At 41.4% G+C, this 22,047-nt stretch overlaps 1 protein-coding gene across 1 annotated transcript in view; it reads right to left on the bottom strand.

The window, feature by feature from the left end:
* Nucleotides 1–291: 291 nt before the first annotated feature.
* FLRT2 (fibronectin leucine rich transmembrane protein 2) overlaps nt 292–22,047 on the bottom strand; it is a 38,370-nt gene continuing 16,614 nt past the window's right edge. Inside the window, exon 2 of the mRNA XM_075282363.1 lies at nt 292–2,943. Within this exon, the coding sequence (XP_075138464.1) occupies nt 600–2,597 (1,998 nt within the window). The 5' untranslated portion in view covers nt 2,598–2,943 and the 3' untranslated portion in view covers nt 292–599. The remainder of the gene's footprint in view (nt 2,944–22,047) is intronic.

Raw genomic sequence — 22,047 nt, 5'->3', positions numbered from 1 at the left:
AGATTTAAGGAACTGCGACTAGAGCAAAAACTAAAGGAATTCTGACTGCTGCAAAAGATGTGACTGGAGAATAAATCAAGATTAGCACAATATAAGGAACGCATTTGCAAAACTACTTAGCATTACATGGAGACTGTATACACAGAGAAGGGAATCCAAGGTGTTATAGGATAAGTATGACCCCTTAGTGCAAGTTCAATGACTTCTGATATGACATCCGCTGTGATCATGTGACATAGTAATGTGCGCTGCGACCGCGATCAACAAAACCAAACACAAGCAATCCTGTCATTATCATGGCAAATGGGTTCTTATTGTACAACCCTGTACAGTACTTCAGCAATTTTAAAGATTTAAAAAGCAAAGAGTTACAAAACTGTTTGCAATGAACTGGAAATAGAAAAGATAGCACTTTTTGTTTTAAATTCCATTATATAGTACACCGTATAAATTACAGAGAATTCCGATGCACAAACGCATCTCGCTAACATTTATCAAATGTAAATGGGATTTCTGTTTCTGCGTTCCATTTTATGTTGCAAAGTCTGTCCATTCAGTCTGGTCACTCAGCCACTGCTGATGCCCCCAGTGTCACGCTATCACGTGTGACAGTGCTCCAGATCTGGAACGCTGCTATTGTTGCAGTACCTCAGGTTATTGGGGATGTGACAGTCTGTGTAAGTGATGCCCCCATTTGGGGCGTAAATGGGCTGCAGTCTGAAACCTCCTTTAAGGAGCTGGTCATTGTTTAAGGAGACTATCTGGAAGCTGGTTTCCGTCATCTCCAGGATTGAGTTGTCCTTCTTTGTTCCCGCCTCACAATAGTCGTCTTTCCGACGGCCGCGGTTGTATTTCCATTTCTGAGATGTGTAACGGCCCTTTTTGTGCATATGCCAGCAGAAGATGCTGAGGAGGACTACAAGTACAATAATGACTGCCCCTCCAATGAGCCCAGCCAGCAGAAATGGCGAGCCCATGCTCTGAGTAGTTGTTTGCTCGTGGCTGGAGGGGCTGTTGCTGCCATTGTTGAGCAGGGAAGCTTTGGTGGTAGCCTCGGTACATACAGTCTCTTCACCTGCTCGGTAATTATTAAAAGCGTCCAAGGGAACCAAACAAATTCTGTACGTGGACTTGGGTTCTAGGTTCAATAAACTCAAGTGTTGCTTCTCCCCACTCACTATACGCTCATGCACAATCCCCTCAACCAAGCTGTGCCCCATTTTGACCCACGTCAGCTTGTAGGACACAACACTAACGAAGGACAACCAGCTGACCTGGACGCTCGTGTCATTTATAAAACGAATAGAGAGCTGGAGCCGTTCTCGGATAGCTGGGGTAACTTTCTCTAGGACCACTATTTCTGGCTCAGGCACAGTAGTGGGTTCTAGTGTTGTGGTTGGTGATGGGACTGTAGGTGTTGTAGTGGGGATAGGAATGAAGACAGTTGTGGGAATTGTGGTCAGAGCTGGGGTTGGAGAAGGTTGAGTAACAGGAAGTAAGCCAGGAGTGGTGGTTGGACAAGAGAGTAGATTGACATTGAGCTCCCTAACAGCCATTCCCCGGAAATTCTCTGGCGCCTGGCACATGAAAGCTCGGACATTAATAGCAGCTGGAAGAGATTTAAGCCATTCGGTCACCCATCGAATACTGCAATCACAATACCAGGGATTGTTTCGTGCAGTCAATTGTTTCAGATTTGTTAAGTTATCAAAGACTCCCTTGACCAACAACTGGAGCCGGTTATTTGAAATATCCAATCTCTCGAGCTTGTGCAGTTTGGCAAATGCTGACACGGGGATGTGATTGATTTGGTTGTCCTGCAGGTTCAACTTTACCAAGTAAGTGCCCTGGAGATCAGTAGGAGGACTAGTGAGGGAGTTACGTACCATAGAAAACTCCTTAAGTTTGGGTAAATGACTGAAGGTGCCTTCAGCAATCCCTTTGTTAGTGAGTAGATTGCCATCTAGGATCAGTCGTTCTAAGCTGGTCAGGTCCTGGAAGGCCTGGTCTGAAATGGTAGCAATGCGGTTCTCATCCAACCTTAACTCTTGCAGACCAAATGGAAGTCCAACAGGCACGCTGCTCAGGTGATTCTTGGACAGGAAGAGCAGTTTTAGGCTGACTGCTTCCCTGAAGGCTCCGTCCTCCACACCGACAGTGGAGATGGAGTTATCATCTAAATGCAGTTCTTCCAGTTTCAACAGCTGAGCGAGTGCCACCCTGGAGATGGTCTGGATGTTGTTCTCTTGGAGGTGAAGCACTTTGACATTCTTAGGAAGGTTCATTGGGAACTCGTCCAGTTGGTTGCCATACAGATGGACTGTATGCACTGACTGGACGTTGCGCAGTTCTGCGGGGAATCCAGCATTGTTAATTTGGTTATTGTGGAGGTAGAGCACTGTTATACCCTCCGGAATCCCAAGAGGCACTGAGGTCAAACTCCGCTCATTACAGTAGACAAAGTTCCGGTCGCACCGGCACACGGTAGGGCAGGCCCTAGAGAGACTTATCTGCATGGAAAGCCCAAGTGCAAACACAATCCATGACTTCAAAAATGACACCCAGTCCATGGGCCAAAGTACTGTCTGTAGGCCCATTTCTGGTTTAGAGAAAACAAAAGGCCCTTGCTAAAATGAGAGGTGCAAAAACAAAGTAGGAGTGCAAATCTCAGCATTTAATGTGCTTGTGTCCAACCATTGGGCAAGAAGAGCACTCCATGCGGCTAAAGGTGCAGTAATCCTCCGGTGCCACTATATACTGCCATTGATGAGAATACTGCACTCATTAATCACCAGGGAATTATCTTTTTCTTCCCAGGGATAAAGTTAGTGACACTGGTGAGGATTTTGGCACAGTGCTTCTCCTGAAGGCAAGATGTTGGCGTCTTCTTAATGGAGGGTCCTTCGTCTGTGGAAGATCTGCTCCAGTCTCCAACAGCTGGACCTACAAAAAGGAAAAATACTTTAGTAAGTTACACAAGAAAACACAACATCCCAATACCAGAATCATGTATAATTTGACTATACAAAGGACCGGTCCATGAAGAGCCAATCTGGAGGCCAGAATAACCAAGTGTTAAGCTGGTCATGCCATGCACACAATGGTTCTTGCTAAACTACCCCATACACATATACATTCGGCACAGTAGAGCAATGCATATGTTCTGAACTGGGAAAGGGAAGACATCTGCTGTCTGATAAAATCCAGCTCCCCAATCCTTATCCCTTCTGACATCTGTAGGGGCGAGTCAGGAGGTTCAAATTCACATTATATGTGACTGATATCTTATAACGCTGCTGACCTTTTCTAATCTGTGTGTACAGGATGTTTAAAGGCTAGAACTAGAGCAGTTTACAAGCCAATTTACAGAGATGCTAATGTAGCTAAGCAGGTCAGTAAATCCGCCCGGGCCTGCAGCAGTCTGGAACAATGCCTTCATCCTTCTAAAGGGATTTAAGATTCTGACAGTAGGGAAGCAGCGGGCGCTGCAGGTACAAATAGATCTGCTAATTGTTCCAGATAAGAAGTGGTGGAGATGTACTTAGGAGGATCTTCAGATCATCATCATCAATAACCAAGGAGTGCCCTTTCCTGGATGTAAATTGGATTATGTTCAATGTTGGATTTAGAAAAGGTTTTTCAGTGGATTTTGATGAAATGATAAACCGCTGCACATCCTGACTATCGACGATGGATATGTGAAATGAATCATTCACAAATATTTCATAGTAGTGTAATAAGTTAGTAACTAATCAATATCTATCTATCTGTCTATCTCATATGTATCGATATACTTCATATCTATCCCACTGGTGAGGAGCTGAGACAGAATTATGGGTTGAACATTTTGGATATGTTCTGTTTACTGCAACTCCTAAATATTACTATTAAATATAAGATTCTTGAACTAATTCAGAGCTGTACGGTAATATACCCAGGTTTAGATAATCAATTGAGAAGGCATGGGAAGGATAAGGGGTTTTTAGCCTTAAGGGCTATAATAGGTAGTAGGAAAAAGGCCCAGGTCAGTCTACCATCTATAGAGAGATGGGCTTGAACAGAAATATTCCCAAGCAGATTGGCAAAGGCCCTCTATACAGGCTGCACAGGCACATATTGTATTAATCATATTGTCACTCTAAGGCTAAGACCCATGTAGCGCCCTGCAGCAAAAAAGCAATGTGGGAAAAATCGCAGCGGCAGCACATCACGGTTTTTCCTGTAGCACTTTTCACAGAAAGGTTTCCTGTGCGCGCTAATCCCATCCACACATTGCAGAAAAATATCCGGTGGAAATGCAATTTCAAAAACCGTAAATTACAGTATATCAATGATACTTTTTCCTTTCTTTTTTACCTGTTTGTACAGTTTAAATGATGTTATATTTTCGACATGAAAGGAACGTTGTTGATAAGAAATTCACAATAAAAGCAAAAAAAAAAATCTATCTACAACTAAATGAAAAGAATCCATTGAAAACAAGCTCATGAAAAAAGTTCAATTTAAGAACTGAAATGTTGCATTGTTGAGGCTAAAAAAAAAAAAACAAGAAAAAAAAAAACCCTTGTATTTTTTCATTGGATTTTTAATGGAATGTTGCACTTTTTTAACCTGTATTTGGAGTGTCTACAACCTTGGATAAGACTTATCTATGGTCTATCTATCTAACACAAAAAAGAAAGAGTAGCACAATGTAAATGGAGAAATGGTGGGTGTAAATCCATGGACTGTAGCCAAAAGACCATAGATATCCAAATAGCAAAAAAATACAATACACCACTAGTGCTGAAAAAAATCTATCTATCTATCTATCTATCTATCTATCTATCTATCTATCTATCTATCTATCCATCCATCTTTTATGTTTCCCAATGACAGATATAACTAAGGCATAACATGCTTGCCAACCTCCAGGAATCTTCAGTAGGTTTATTTATTTAAAAAAAGGGGCAACCTCCTGGAATACTGAAAGGGAAATGGCCCAGCAGAATGATATGGGTCTATTATTTGCTAGTATCATCACTAAAAGAGGAGTTATATCCCATAAGGGGTTATCACATGTACAAGTACAAGTTGTCACGGACGTACGAGCCAAGAAAGGCCTGGACTGAAGGTATATTATTTCCAGGATGACTTTTTACAACATGATTTATGTAAGTTCCATGTAAGATTTGCTCTTGTTCGGTCTACTCTGTTTGCATTCAGCTCCTTACAATCGAGGCAGGGGTCTGAGATGCCCACAGTTTAGTGATGGGCATTTCTGGGGCACACAGGGGACCTCGCACTGCAGCACTGGGATTATACAGGATTTGTTACAGTCTTGTGTAACACAACAAACATTTCCATGTAAGCGACATCCTGCAAGTCATGTGGAAGCGAGAGTTTGCTGACTGCAGCACCCGGGCGCTCCTGGCATCCAGTCCCTGCTGCTGACAGATAGACACTCGCAGCAAAAACTGCACAAATAAATAATTCAGCCGCCTTTCCCGTAGAATTCAGAGAATGCCGACGGGGAACACGAATAACCCATATTTCCAGTGTCACCGAAAACATGCGCTTCTTAAAGCAATCATCTGCAAAGGAAAGCAGAGACGTGTCTCTCACATGAGACTCTCCACACTTCACAGCCGTCCACTTCTCTTCCCTTTCATTCAAATCTCACATTTTTATGTCTGTGAAGATAAAACTGCCGACAACTGACAGCAACAACGGGAGGTGGTAACTGAGTCTGCAGTCCCAGGCAAGGTAAGCGCAGGAGAATGTCGGAGAAGGGGATGAAGTCATTTTACATTCAGAGGATGAAAAGCCCCAGAGAGGAGAGAGCGCCTTGAAGAGACGGTATCGTGTTCTACTATATGGGTAACTAAAATGTAACTGTCTGGCCACACCCCTGGTTGTCAGCCATCTTTGTAGTTGGGAAAATCGTAAAAACAGATTGTGACTTACATTGTGCCAACCTGACAACAATTCGACTGACATCTGCTACATATAACCACCCCAACACTACTACCTTACAAACTCGCGCATCTACATCAGAGCAGATCAGCTCTACTGCTTTAGAAAACCTTAGATAAACTGCATAGAACAGGCTCATCTCTGCTACATCTGAAAATGAATAAATGGCAAGTAACAAACTCAACTTTTCTGCATCCGACAAACCCAGCTCTACTGCATATTACCAGATTACATCCTAGGATGCCTTCACAAGCAGAAGATTTTGTTGCAGAAATCTGAAACTTAAAATCAATTCAATTCATGTGAATGGGGTTGTTTTAATAAGAAGCTACTAGATTCCTGCAAATCCCACGTTGAGGCAACGCAGTTTTTTTTGTTGCGTTTTTTTGGGCCAAAGCCAAGAATGGCTACAAAAGGTATGGGAAATATTTAAGAAATAATTATACTTTTATCTTTTGCTCAATCCGCTCCTGGCTATGGCTCAAAAAGACGCAAAAAATCTGCAACGAAAAAAGTTGCGTTTCTGCAACGTGGGGGCTCAGCCATAAATGAATAAATTGGATTCTCAGTTACAGCATGAAAATCTTCTAGATGTGAAAGCACTCTTACAAAGCCAGCTTCTCTGTATGTAATATCTCTGTTGCGCCAACATACATCCCATATGATAACTGATATACACTAAATTCTGGTGTTATTTTTAATACTATTGTGGTCAGTAGATGGCGCCATTACCTTAAACTCTATGGACATCTACAATTTACCACAACTCTGACATCACAGGGGTTGGCTGCATGTCATTAGTCTCAAACATTGACTTAGAGGTTATCACCTTAAGCTGGTATTTCAATATCAGTGTTAATATAGGTAGCTACCTGACAACACTACTTGTGCACAGTATGACGGTATTATCCGATATACCATAAGCAGTGTCGGACTGGCCCAGCCCACCAGAATACCAGAGGATTATGTGGTGGACTCAGGCTCAAACATAATAAAGGTCTAGTAAAAGACACCTACATTTAAAGGGTGCTTTAGTACATTTGCTAGGGGTTGTTGGCATGTGGACTCCAGAATCATTTTATCTGGTCGGCACAAGAAACCACGTTCTGACACTAATCATAATTGTGATATGAAGGTACTGCACAGAGCACATCCAACCTAATGGTACCGAGTGGGGCACCCTAATAATAAGGGACCTTCATATCTCTGGATATGACTCTAGCTGAAAGTGGGGTTCCCTATGTACTATCCAGACTATGTAATACATTATAATAAATCCCTCTCTACATTGTATTTTCTTTACTTTCAGCGGAGGCGTCAGAGCATCACCCGGTGACACCCAAGCACCGACGTCCTTCAGAGTCTTTACATTTCACGTCTTCCATCTCTAATCTGCAAATTGCTGTCTCTGTGGAGCTGAATGCATTATACCAGGAGCCCAGATCAATCCAAGAGCCATTAACGCGGCCAATTAATATTCACTGCCATTATCATCCTGATATAAAATGAAGACATTTACCCAATCACAAGGCCAACATTGTGAATGTAATAATGTAGCAGTGCTGAATTTGTTGTCTGGGCCTGTGTGACTTTATTGAAATGATCTGAGCTGGAAATCTTTTGGGAAATCACAGATAACACATTGTGGCATCAGGACGGTCTTCCAACTGATAGACTCATCCCTGCTACAACTGAAAACACGCTCAGAGTTGTGCTATAGCTGACAAACACAGTGGCACTGTATCTGACAATGTTATCTCTGCTGCATTGTATTCCTTTTCTGCCTTTGACATAATTTCCTAAATTATAGTATCTATGCTACATCTGAAATATCAAATATAATATTAAATAGAATAATTTCAGTCTCCCTACTTCATACATGCTCACCATAACTACAGTATATTCAGCTCTGCTACATCTGATCTGCAGCATCTGTTATAGTCAGATCTCTAATAATTCATCTAACAAGATTACGCTCTGCTGCATCTAACAAAACCAGCTCCGTCTGACAAATGAAGCTCCGCTGCATCAGACACTCAGCTCTGCTACATGTGTCACGTGTCGCTCGCTGAGAGAGGACAGCTTGGCTCCAATTACTGCGGATGACGTGAGTCTGCATAAAAAGATCCTCTAACTGGATTATGGTCCTAACTCAATTGTGACAGTCACAGTTTATCCCTCTTAACGCGCTGCGCTTCGTGTCTGATCGCGCCGTCTTGTTTTCGAATCTTCTTCTTGTCGTGTGAATTGAATCTCAATGGGGTCTGAGACATTGTAGAACAGCTGCTCCTGCGGCCCGGCACGTCAGCTTAACCCATTCAACGCTGGAAGGGGGGCGTATGCTGTGGATAGAGAATGGCGCAGCTGCCTCCATTGTCATCTTTTAGTAAAGACGGTGAATTGTTTGCAGCACTTGACAAGTTAATAAGGATCTGGTCCGCGGCAGCGTATTATTACTTCTCACATGAGCCAATCACATGCCTGCGCTCGGAGGTGATTACATGGAAATGTCCCCTGTGTAAAATGGTTTCACTTTAGTTATCCACGAAGAAATCAAAAAACATAAAAACACCCCAAATTCTAGGCAAAAACGGATTATACCCTTTCTGGAGGATGTGTCACCCACAACACCACTCATGGCAGCTACAGCAGTGTATTATTTATTATGTTGCATAATTTCCAGGATTATCCCACATTTAAGAAACTTGTGATGATGCTTTACGGATACGGAGAGGATCATGTGCCATCTTTACAGAACAAGCTATAACATTTTTCAACATTGACTCCAAAAACAAAGAATTCTAAGTGAAGATGGAGACTAGCATAACAAGATGGATATGGCCATGGTGGAGAGAAGCTCTGCTACAAGTTCTGTTATGTGGATACCTATTTACTTACACCATTGACTCCAATACTACAGTGGTGAATTACTAAGGAACACTGCCCCTAGTGGCCACTTCATGGAAATGTTACAAGAAGTAGTTTTGGGCATTGAAATTGGCAACAATGTGAAGAAAAAAAAAAAAAAAAAAAAAAAAAAAACCAATTAACACCCAGCTTTCCTAGATTCTAGAATGGAAAATCTAACTGGCTATAAGGTGAATGTTTTCCCACTAGCAGAATATTTGGCCAAGAGTGAAGGACTTTCATGACGGTTTTTCAATGTTAGGTAGGATTGTGAGATATGGAAATATCCACCTCTAACCCCAGATTATAGTGACACGACACTTCCGGCACTGATCTCAGTAAGACATAAGTCAGTCGAAAATGAAGTATGCAGGGCTGGCTACACCCCACTAAAGCCCTTAATAGCTAGGGAGGGGGCAGAGAGCTCAGGCTGCAAATCCAGATTTACTCAACACCCCTGGACCAGCATGGCAGGATTCACATGGATTCAGGTGATCAGTTCCATGCAGAGGGCAGCTGGAAGTGCTTGGGCTCCATCACAAAATCTATATTGTACCTTTCTAAGCATAATGTGACCTGTATAGCACTCCTATGCCCCCCCCCCCCATATGTGACTATAACCTGTACATTCCCTATAGTGTACTATGCAACATATGGATAACATAACAAAAGAGATACTGTCTGAAAGCACGCACACCATATAATGTACTGCACCTTCTAACTCCAACTGGACTCTCGATCCCAGAATGAGGAGAGATTTTGATCAATAATTGAGAAGGTATACTGAATGTTCGCCAATACAGTTATATTATATATTGCTCTTCCCCTTTCTATTTTCTAAGCAAGGGGGTGGAGCATGACACAATCATCTTCATGTCTGTGACACGGTGATGGCGGTTGAATATGGGGGAGGTGGTACACTCCCTTTAAACCTGTGAACATAGTTAGGGGTGCTGCTGTCGTGTAAAGGAATCCCAAACATCCCATATCCTCAAAAGTCCGTACAAATTATACTTAAAAAAAAAAAAATCATATAATGAATGATATGAAGTATAATGGATTGTATGCCCCTGCAGGCGTTGTGCTCCCTGGCAGAGCCCTATATTCTTAGTGTGTTTATATTCAGTGCTGGCCCTTTAACATAAACTGCCTGGCAGATTATCCATACATTGTGAATGTGCTGAGGAGGGCACTTCCTAAGAGTCGGCAGCAGGAAGCTCTCAGTGCCCGGTGTCAGGTTCGGTGCCCAGACCGCTGGTAACCATAGCACTTCCACCCAGAGAAGGTGAATGGCGGAGGCCTATTAGGCGAGCGCTTGTGGTTTTGCTTACATGCTCATAAAGCTCCCCGTTCTCCCTCCCAATCTACATTTGGAAGCAAATTCCATCCCCGCTTAATAAACAGAGGTCATTAAAAGCTCAGCTTAGAAAATCAGAATTGTCTGTAAGCACCGCCGAGCGCTTTAAGCAACTGCACAGACAAATGCAATAAGAATTTTATGGCTCCGGCGCTGAATGTGGAATGACAATTTGGATATCACAAGGGCTTTCTGACATTGTAGGGGAGACACCGGCGGAGAGAACGATCCTACTCGGTGTACTGATATCTCCCATCATATATGCTTCCTATACTTACCCCAATAAATCTGTTCTATTATAGCTATTCATATATATATATATATATATATATATATATATATATATATATATACATATATATATAAAATTACTCCATTATATCTGCTGTAGATTTACCTATTATATCTGGCCTAGTATATCCAGCTCATACCATCTGTCCTATTATATCAGTCCTATTATAACTGCTATTTTATATCTAATATCAGATGCTCTGATATCTGCCTAGCATATCCATCCATATTATATATGTACCGCTATGTCTGCCTTTTTCATGTGACATATAATATTTCTCTATTATATTTGTTTAGGTATATGTGTCCTGTTATATCTGCTGTTTATTAGTTAGATTTGTTCCTGGAGAAGTCGGTGAAGACTAATAATCTTGACATGACAAGTCACTTACTGTTACTAGCATGTACAGTATCTCTCTATATAACTAGGTACTAACATCAAGGAAGCGGGAAAGCTGAGTTACTTCTAATATGGCCACCATTAGACATCCCACAGAGGTTGTCACCTAGAATGCCAAACTGACCTAATGTAAGGATATAGGAGAAAGAAATGTATTTCTGCATAACTATGTGAGTATACCATTCAGGAGGCAGGGAGAGCTGAGTAAGAAGCAGGATTATCCATATTATCCAGCTTTCCCAAAGCTGTAGTTGGAAGAACCGGCCTAGTTATGTAGCAGTACAAAAGGTAATATCCCTTTAAACCATGAGAGTGCAGCCCAGAGCTTTTTCTATAGGATTATATATAGTATATTCTATATATACAGCAGGGATCATGTACACAAGTTCATATGCTTTACAGCTTGGCCTTTCCTCAGGGTGATACAGAAACTCACACCTGACGTAACCTAGAATATTTGGGAGGAAACTATATCCGTGTGGAATCTCTCTGCAGCCTTCACACAAAGTCACAGTTACTAGCTGGCTTAACCCTTTTCTTGCTGGAGCCCATTATGGAAACAGAGCATTATAACGAGAGATGATTTCTATAGACAATCCCAAAAACTCCCTCTGATAACCAGGGAAAAACGATAAGACATCTCTGTTATACAACAGACAATAAACAGTATAATCCACATCCAGAGCTGCATTTACAATTCTGCTGCTTGTCCTTGGTTTAACCACGCTCCTCTCTTATTGGAACCTAAGTTCTAATAAACATGTCCGACCTGGGTGCAGAACGGAGAATGTGTCACTCATTCGCCGCGGGAAACTGGCATAGATGTGTTGGCAAATGCAGTGTTAAAATAAAGGTGCATTAGAACGGGGCAGGCAACTTTGATGTCAAGAAGCCGGTGCTGATATTTCCTATGACATCACAAATACATGCACAGTTTGAGGGCGTTCATCACCGCCATGTTACAGATCTGTAATTCATTATAAATTATTAAATCAACTACTTGTTAGATTTTTTTTCCCACATGCAGTGATTCCTCATTTGAACAGCAGGTGTCACTAGAGCTCCCAGGCTCTAACCAGTCATAAGTATTGGGCTTGGCCCTGAAATAGACGAACTTGTTCTCAAACCTGTTCTACATTGGTATCACCTTGAATATTTTGTTACCGGTAGAATTTCTGTGCATTCTTACAGGACAAAGTCAGATATTAAACTGGTTGAAGGTAACCATAGTCCCCTGACTAACAGTGAGCACCTATTTCGTCTGTCAGCAAAAGACATCTCAATCCTAAGAATCATTTGTGTGTTACGTGTTATGTATTTCGCCACTTATACAATATTTTTTTACGAAGCAGATAAGACTATGTTCACATCTGCACCGGATGTCCGCCCGGCACAGATTTGTCAGAAATCACCAGATAAAAAAGAGCTGCAAGCTCGACTGGGCACTTGAGGGGCCCCTTTGTAATCAATGGGGGTCTCTCGGGCTCTGTTCTTGTCTGTTTCTTGTTGGGGTCCATTTTTCCGCTGTGGTCCTCTGAAACAAGGAGCACAACTGTACTGGGCGTGGATAGTCAGAAAGTAGTTTGTGGTTCCAAAATGCTCTTTTAGGCTAAGGTCCCATGTAGCATTAGACATAATTGACATGCTGCGATTCCCAAAACCGCGACGGGGTCACAACATTTTAGTCACTGCAAGGTGGATGGGATTCTGGCAAATTGGAAAATCGCAGCATGTCCTTTGCACATATTTTTCCGCAAGGTGTGGATCCACAGTAGAGGACATGCCGCGATTTCCAAAACCGTTGCGGTTTTGGAAATTGCAGCATGTCAATTATACCTATGGAAACGCCGGCAGTTTCCCCTATAGATATAATGGAAGCAGAAAGTCGACTTTCTGTGAAAAGTGCTGTTGGAAAAATCGTGATGTGGGACACTAGTCATACAAGGAGCTCAGGTTTTTAAAGCAATAGTATGCTGAAAAATCAATGATGTCTATGAGCAGCTTCACCAGAGACTCCTCTGGCGGCCATTGTTTTCTGAGTGCCACCATTGCTTGGTGGAATGTGAGGCTGCGGCAAGTCCACACCTTGATTAATTAGCAGATATGGCCGCCGGCTATGACCCACAGCAAAGCATTTGACAATGGGACTTGACAGGCGTTTGTCTGATGAAGATTTAGCAGGATTACAGGGACAATTGGAAGTGGAGTTTCTCAGTATTCACAGAGCTGTCACTGTCAGTATCAGCAGATCAGATATTAATGTGATAGACTCCAGCACGTAATTACATCAGGCTGCGCGCTCTGCTATCCTCGCCGGATTTTAAGCATTCATAGATCTGCCATTCTGTTGTATGGCAGGAGAGACGTGCGTCCTGGCTATTTATAACCTTCGCCTCACAATAAGATGAACACAGAAGGGATTTCTACTTTTTATAGAAGTTCCTGGAATTATGCCTGAAGACGAGCAGAGGTCAGGAGCCGCATGAACTGACGGCGACACAATGCATTCTAGGAATGGCATATGTAGACAGGGAGGGTTAGGAACCACCCTAAGAGCCCTAAAAAATATATATTAAATATGGTGGCGGTTGTGGATGTCACAGTTTGTGTTCACATATCCCAGATTTGTTAAATCTGTCATACACATATAAGCAATGTACATATAGTATATACACACATACAATATGCATACCGAAAACTCACACATATATAATATTTGTACATGCAGACAGTGGGGCAGATTTATTACATATTACATTAGATTTATAATATATTATTATATTCAGACAGCATAATTTACAGCCACTTATATCACAGTGGCACACGCTGTATAATAAATTTGCCACATCTTGATAGATTTGTTAGGTACCTCACTCTCCTCTATACTAACTTTGTCTTGGCTGACTTATTTTACACTAATATTTTGCACCAAAATAATGGCGCACAACATTAATAAATCTGATGTATGATTTTATGGCTCGTCTTAGCCCATTTCTTCTCAACAACTTGTAGAGCTATCAAGTGAGGCGTGAAAATACTAAATCTGAAGCATGACATTTTGGCCAATTTTTATTGTTTTATGCAGTTGGGCACAATGCACATTTTGCTTAGTAAATCAGTATGTAGTGTATACTAACACATACATGTAATACACACATGTAGATAGGCACATATGTGCAAACCAGATATATACACATGTATCTATCTATATACATATATGTATATATACACACTGTAGATATATATTTATATATATATATATATATATATATATATATATATATACACACACACACACATAGAAACAGAACAGATACAAACACACGTACGGTATATAGATATATATTTATATATCCTCACTCACACACATCAGCACGGGGATAAAATAGCTACTCCAGCTGTCCCACCATCAACAGCTGAACTTCTCTTTGGTTTCCAGCCTTCAGTGTGATCATGTCTTGTGTCTACATTAAGACTTAAGTTACAATGACCACAACTCAGACCTCAACGTAAACAATCACTCAACGTGCCCAAGACATCTCAGCCACCTTATAGACACTCCAGCAGAATATTCCATGTCATGGACACCAAAACTGACATTAACATTCCCTGCATTTCCACCTGTTCCTTGTGTAGTACAGCCTCACCACTAAACAAAAGGGATTGCAAGGCTGAGGCCCCATAATGCCGAAATGCAGCTTTTTTTGTGTTGCAAATTTTCTTGCTTTTTTTGAGCTAAAGCCAAGAATACCTACAAAAGAAATGGAAAATATATAGGAAGTTCTTATACTTCTAGTTTCTGCTCAATACATTCCTGGCTTTGGCTCAAAAAACAACCAAAAAAGCTGTGTTTCCATGTAGTTTAGGGGGAGCAGGATTAAGCAGAAGGAAACTAAGGACCCATGAGTCCAGTTGACACATAGATCCTTTCACCACCTAAGGCAGAACCATGCCCAATACTATATTTTCTCCATCGTAGGCTGAGTATCTGGCCCACTGATGTTTAATGACTTCATCACTCAGGCTAATAACATCACTAAATTCATTGCAGAGATATTAAACAGATAGAAAACTGCCCGCTCTAGTCTCATCAAAGGCTTAATCTGTATCCCTGACCCCATTGCTTTATATTGCAGCTTAGCTTTATTAGAGCACATATATGGTCAATGACTCTGCCTCAGCTGCGTTGTCTATTTAAAATAACGAAAGATACAGAATCTACTTCAAAGAATGAAGAAGAAGCCTCAACAATGGGGAGGGGATTGGAAGAGGGTTCAAGGGCTGGCAGACATCAGGAAGAAATGATACCCAGAACATTGCAATTTTTCATACCTCAGACGATATACATGACATATTTTAAGTGATTCTCTAGAAGTGCATCAGAATTATTAAGGCTCCAGCCTATTAACATTTTGGCATACTTACATGTGCCAGAATTAAAATCTATGCAAGTCAGGTCTTGGTGTAAATTTCTAGTCTGGTCAATTTGTTGGGCTGAAGCATCCCCCCCTGGCCTGCCTTGGTCTCTGTCCTGCTGTGCTCACGCATCACAACTACTCCCATTTCTGGCGTAAGGGGAATAGTAAATTACTCCCGATTAGCACACATACCTAAGGTATGGAAAGAGTCACATAAACATGCTATAGGATCTCCAGGAAGAAACCTCAATACTGGTGTCACTGGTTTCCAGCGTATGACTATTTTCACATTGTGTCAGGTGAGGACACATTCATCTATATATGTATCAATGTATGAAAGAGTAAGGAAATAAGGGTGGTCAGGAAGCAAAAATACAGAATGTGGGAGGGAGAGAGAGTGGGAGAGACTGCAGAACGGATTTGCAATAATCTTCCTTACAATAGGCCTGTAATGCTGCAGTTTGTATTGTGTGTTATATTCAGCCAATGGCCCTTTCTGCCTTTCAATGGAAAAGCAAAGCTGAGGTTCTGCAGTTAGCAAATTGCTCTTCTCTATATGAATTATTCTGCACAATGAAGCCAGCAGTCGCCTTTTATGAGAAAAGATGTGGAGGGAAAAAAAAGTCTTTGGGTAATTTGAAAAGCGCCTTTCACGCAGCCTAGAGAGCGTCTGACAGTGAGTCTGGAGATGGGTTCATCCCCATGTATCATGATACATGGCAGATACATTATCCTTCTATATAGAGTGAGATATGGTTCCTGTAACTGGTGAGTGCTGAGCGCTCTATATACAATAAACAGGACAGTACTGTAGTACAAGACATGTACACATATGTAACAAATGACCGCCTTCTGCTTATAACTCCAAGACTAGGGTCAATACATCACATACTTCTGTCTGTCTCCAAGACCAAGGACAAGTATTCATGTCAGTTATCTACAGGGCAACACTGAAAACAAGGTAACGCATTAGACTTCACGGCCTACAGAGGTGGGAGTAGTGATTCACTGACAGATGGCCCCACCACTACTAGGGTTAAATCTAACGTGGCTGTTTTCACCTTTGTGGACCCCAAGGTATAGCTGTGGTGGTCTTTTCTTGTTCCGCTTTCTAGGACCTAATAGAGGAGCCCTGGGTAAATCCATCAGTAGAATGCTACTATGGTGGGCGCTCTAATTCTTGCCAGCTACATAATTTGTACAGTGTCTTCCATTAAGTGATGTCACCAGAATGACTGTAGTGATGTCATTGATCTCGTCCTGTCTTTCCTCTGTACATATTGCGTTTTCCACAGTTTATGTGCTGACCACTTTCCTGTACAGGTTAGAATCTGTTATTTACTTTCAATGTATTTTCCCTTCTTGAATGCTTTAGAATGAACACTTCCCTGTAAATAATAATAACAATCACTTGAGCCTACTCGGCCAGTAATTCGGCCTCTGAAGGGGCGCAGTACTCACACCCTTCCATTATACCTCTGGAGATTTGCTAAACAAATTCAGTCATCGTTTTAAGAATTCAGAAAGAAAATGAAAGTCTGGAGTCCGGGGGCGTAAAGAAAGACATTAAAAACTGCTCCATGAAAACTAAGACTAAGACATTATTCATCAGCAGCCGCTCGGCACTTATTCTAATTCCTTACAGATGTGATCAGCAGGACCGTGTTCTGTAATGTAGGATGGATTTGCAGAGCAATGAAATCTGCTTCACAAGGAGAGAGAGCACTCCGACAACAAGAGCAATAACAAGAAGAAAGGAAGAAAAGAAGAAAGGAAAAAAGAAAATAGTCAGAAGAGGAAAAAAGAGCAATGGAATCTAAAAAATGGAAGAAGAAAAGAAGACAAACAAAGAAAGACAGAAGAAAAAAAGAGAAGAAAAGCAAAAGAAGAAAAACAAGGAGAAGAAGAAAAGAAGGAGCGAGATGAAGTGCGATAAGGAGAAAAAGAAAGATTTAAGTGAAGAAGAGAATTAGAAAAAACTAAAGATAACAGTATCAAGAGTATGATGCAGGAGAAAAGATAAAGCCAAACATGGAAGTAAAAAGAAAGAAAAGGAAATAGACAATACAGTAAAATAGGAAGACGAAGGACGAAAATAAGTGAAAAGAGGATGATGATGAAGGTGAATATAAAGCAAAGGCAAAGGGGGGAATTTCTGAAGCCCGGTACTCCACAATTCTGGCATAAAAAGTTAAAATGAAGATTCCAGCAAAACTAACGTTCCTCATCATAAATCTCCATTAGAGCGAGAAGGAGATGAATGCATAGTAAGATGAGAAAGAAGAACTCAGGGTTTTAGAAGGAGATGAAGGAAAAGAAAAGACAATGATATAAGAGAAGATGGATGCAGCTCAAGAGGAAGATGGAGGGGAAGAATAGGACAGATGGGTAAAAGAAACGGTAAAGATTTACCAGGTTGGTAAAGATTTGGTATACAATATGTACCGTACAAGCACAGGTGTCAGTCCCCAAAGACCATTACTGTCCTGCAGCAGTTTTATGTTCTGCACATGAAATCGTAACCATTGTATTATAGACAGTGGCGTAACTAGGAATGGCGGGGCCCCATGGCGAACTTTTCACTCCCCAATGATGTCAGCCATATTCAATGATGGAAGAGACGTCACTTGAGCTGGGGCTTGCGTCGGATGTAAGCCAGGCCCACGTGTCGTTTGGGAGGTTACACAAGTAGGCCTGAAGCCTTCCGGAGCCAGGAGAGGTAAGTAACAGTGTTTTTTATGTTCCCACTCCTTGAGTATAATGATAGTGTTTGTGGGGCTCGCGAGCCTGTGGCCTCAATTACAATTCCCGGCTCATGCTCACAGCCACCTCCGCAGAAGGGGAAGAGCTGGCAGCCATGAGCAGGATCCAGGATCGGTAAGTAAATAGGGCCTGTTACCTGCTGTAGTTACTCCAGCAGGTAACAAACAGTCTATTAAAAAAAAAAATTCCGCAGCAGTACCGGCTGCCGCTGGGCCCCCTAATGTCTGTGGCAACCACTACCACTGCTATCCCAGTAGGCATGGACAGAATTGTAGACTTCCAAATCTTGGAGGGCATATTGTCCACAAGGGAATGTATCTAGAGATCTGTCCTCTGCTCATGTCAGCTATTTCTTTGTCATATTACACCTTCTACTGTGCGCGCAAGTGTCTGTCTACAAGTTTTACTATATGGGGCACATCAGATTCCCTACTCAATAATTATCACTAAAACCTGAACCAGGCCAATATACGGGTATGGAAGTCCAGCATCTCTGGTGCCTTCTGTTGAGGTCATCCACCTATGTCCAAATAGTCTCTGCTGATAGGAAAGAGTTAATGGAGGGCACATAAAGTGACATCATCACCTTTCACATTCTCAGCGCAGCCAATAGCAAGAAACCAGCAGCAATGAATTATTTATCTCTCCATTACAGCCGAGCGCTGGGAACTTACGATTGTTCTTCTTTAATTTCAGCAGAAGTCAAATTATTCTCTTAATCTCCATCTGAAAGTGCCAGAGAACAGTTTGCCTGCCCCAAAGGATCGAGTAATTGGAGAGAGCAGATGTAGATGGAAAGAGCGGGGCCGCAGAGCTGCAATCCACATCACAAACACGTTTACTGCAAATTACAGCCCTGTAATCTCATATTTACATGATAGATGACTTAAAGGGACAGTAGTATAGTCATTGATCTATTCCTATTATGTTCCACCAAAACTGAGCCACACTACAACAATGACTTATGTAGAGCCTCACGCAGTATCTTCTGAACTGATTGGAGATAGGTTATATGCTGCAGCTTTCAAGCTGGAAAAAGAGGGTCCTGAAACCAGTCATCGGTGACTCTCGTAGTTGTCATACTGCAAGACAACACCTAGGACACTATCAAGTTTTGCCATTAAATGGGGTGTGACAGGGGTGAGGCTCTTAGTTACAGTCATGCAGCTTAATGTAGAATTGTGCATAGGCAGCACAGGTTAGAGCTGAAACCAAACTTGTACTGAGCGAGCCTTTTCTTCTCCACTCACTTCTAAAGCTGCATTTAGAGTTACCAGAGCTTGTTGCATTATGACAGATTTGGTAGTAGTTGGTCATAGTACAAGCAAGCTGCTGCAAGTACTCATTGATAATGTAACAAGCAGATAATTGAAGGCTGCTTTACGTGTGACAGGAGTAAAAGACATATAATAAAACAAAAAAGTAAAAAGTTCCTCAACTTTGTTTGTATTTTTAAACCATGAAATTATGTTAAAAGTTGAAACTTCCTGAGTAATCGGCTTTATAGACACAGCCCCAAGCAGAAAAATAACAAATAAATGTATTCATCATGCCCTTCACTAAAATGTGCTGCGCCTGTGCTAGACATGAGGGATGAATGACATGGCCTGGACCTGCTGACAGTGTAATCATCTTTCATAGGAAAAGTCACACTGACACGCTTGCAACTCAGATTTGTTTCACTAGATCTTGGCAAGAAGTTTATAAACAGTACAAAGCTAAAACATATTTCAGATTATTAAAAAAATAAAATCCAAAGAGAATAGCAAAAATGCCTGGGCAATTTCTTTTCGCCATCGATATGGGATATCACTACAGACTATAAAATATAAGATTGTTGCGATTTACTGTTACCTCCCTCCCCCTTCTGTTTTTTCTGGTTGTGTGTCAGTCTTCACTGTATCACTGGCATTTTACTCATGACCACAGAAATTCAGTTTGAGCAGTACATATAATTGTATGATATAAAATACACCCGTTGGTTCTCATTAGTAACAATGCACCTGTGGATGTGATGTAAAGACGCTCCTAGAGAAGATGGTTTGCCAAGGAAAGTTGGAAGCTGCTGAATTCATAGACAGTGACGCGTTTCGTGTTAGAGACAATTCAAGGTTTATCAGATGAGTCCTGATGTGACAGTGACAGCCAGACACAGGGAGACGTTCAGTGTCTGCTGGCTTTAATGGGTGTTTTTCAGCAGACAAATGAGCGGGTGTTGATGGAAGCGCAGTCAGTAAGTGACGCTCTCCTCACCTATTCACACTGCATGAAGGTTACATTGTAGCTCTGTGTTTGCATAATAATCTGGGTCTCTACCGATGCACTCTTTTTGTTTTGGTAGAGTAAAAGGAGTCATTGCTTGGAGCCTTATAGCATTTTCAGCATTGATCAGCTCTGCTGTCTGATAAATGGGGGAAAGGTCTAGTCTGTTGGCTCAAATGGTCCTTATAGGGCATTTTAACATGATAATGAGTCCTGCTGTTTTCCTGTTAGCTCTCAGGTTGCAGACACAGGCTCAGATCTACGACTGTGGTTTCGACTTGACACTGTTGGGTGTTGTGGTGCATCTTTGGCACAGTGTGGCGCATTTTTGGTGCATCTAGCTTGGGCTAAAATGTTTCAATTTGCTGGATATGTGAATGAAGCATTAAATTTACCATAACACAACAACAAATTTGCAGAAATCGTGTCTTAAAATTCTAGCTTAAAGTAAGCCATCCAAAAGGGGGTATAAATATAGTGTAAAGATACGCAGATTTATCATCTAACATCAACCATTGTGATGAATCTGGGGTATATTCAGTCTGCATGTCCAACTATTAGCTAATCTGGGCCCCTGAGTTACTGCATCTGTCAGCTGGGCATGCTTGACTGTGCTGCATTGTGGGAAAATTAGGCGTCTATGATGGATGCTATGCAAAAATATGCCTGCCAAATGCAAAAAAAATGTAATGCATTATGGGATCATTGTAAAATGTTACAGATATGACTTTCATAAGCGTAATCCTGGATTCCAAGCAGCAATTAGAAAAACTGTGACTGCAGCTCTAGATGTGGTCAGAGTATAAGACATGATGTAGTAAACCAGGTAAAATGGACAGAGGTCAAAATACCAGTGTGAGGGTCCATTCACACGGAATTTTGTGGCGCTAATTTGGCCACAATAAAGAATAAAGAATACACACTGAAAATAAGACTCCCATTGACTTCAGTGAGATTATTTTTACACCTTTAAAAAAGGCATCAAAAAACGCGTTGCACCAAAAAACGTGACGTGTTTTTTGATGCTATTTTTACTTGTGTAAAAATAATCTCACTGAAGTCAATGGGAGTCTTATTTTCAGCATGTATTCTTTACACAAGTTATTGTGGCCAAATCAGCGCCACAAAACTGTGTGTGAATGGACCCTGAAAGGTCTCACACTCAACACTACATGCACATTGGTAACATATATACTGGCTCTTGGGTTCTGCAGATGTAGCAGCATGAGTTCTCTGTTGTCATTACACAGAAACCATAATGCTTTACAGAAAAATAAAAAAAATAAAAAAAAAAACACTGTGACTACAAATGAAGACTCTTAATCCACCCAGTTTACCCAGATACAGATATAATTAAGGAATGTTGAATAGCAAATTTCACTTGAGGCCATCCATTGGTATCCGTTTCCCTAAATACACCAAGATGGGCAGAGATGCACCAAAGATCCACTTAGGATGAGCCACATTTACACCAAAGTCCAGCCATAGTAGTAAGTCTCCCCCATTGCAATTTTTTTTTCTTTTTTAAGTATTTTAAATTGCCAGAAAAGTACACTGTGGAATTTATTGAGAATGGAGTTTCCTAACACAGCCTGAACTGGCATTGTCTGCGCCTAAATTCTCAAGAAGCTGCGACTATGTAATATATCAGGCGCACATGCACCAGAATGGAAATCTATGCTAGTCAGGAACAA

The sequence above is a fragment of the Leptodactylus fuscus genome, chromosome 7, assembly GCF_031893055.1.
Source record: "Leptodactylus fuscus isolate aLepFus1 chromosome 7, aLepFus1.hap2, whole genome shotgun sequence".
NCBI classification, from domain to species: Eukaryota; Metazoa; Chordata; class Amphibia; order Anura; family Leptodactylidae; genus Leptodactylus; species Leptodactylus fuscus.
This window is presented reverse-complemented; position numbering and strand designations above follow the sequence as displayed.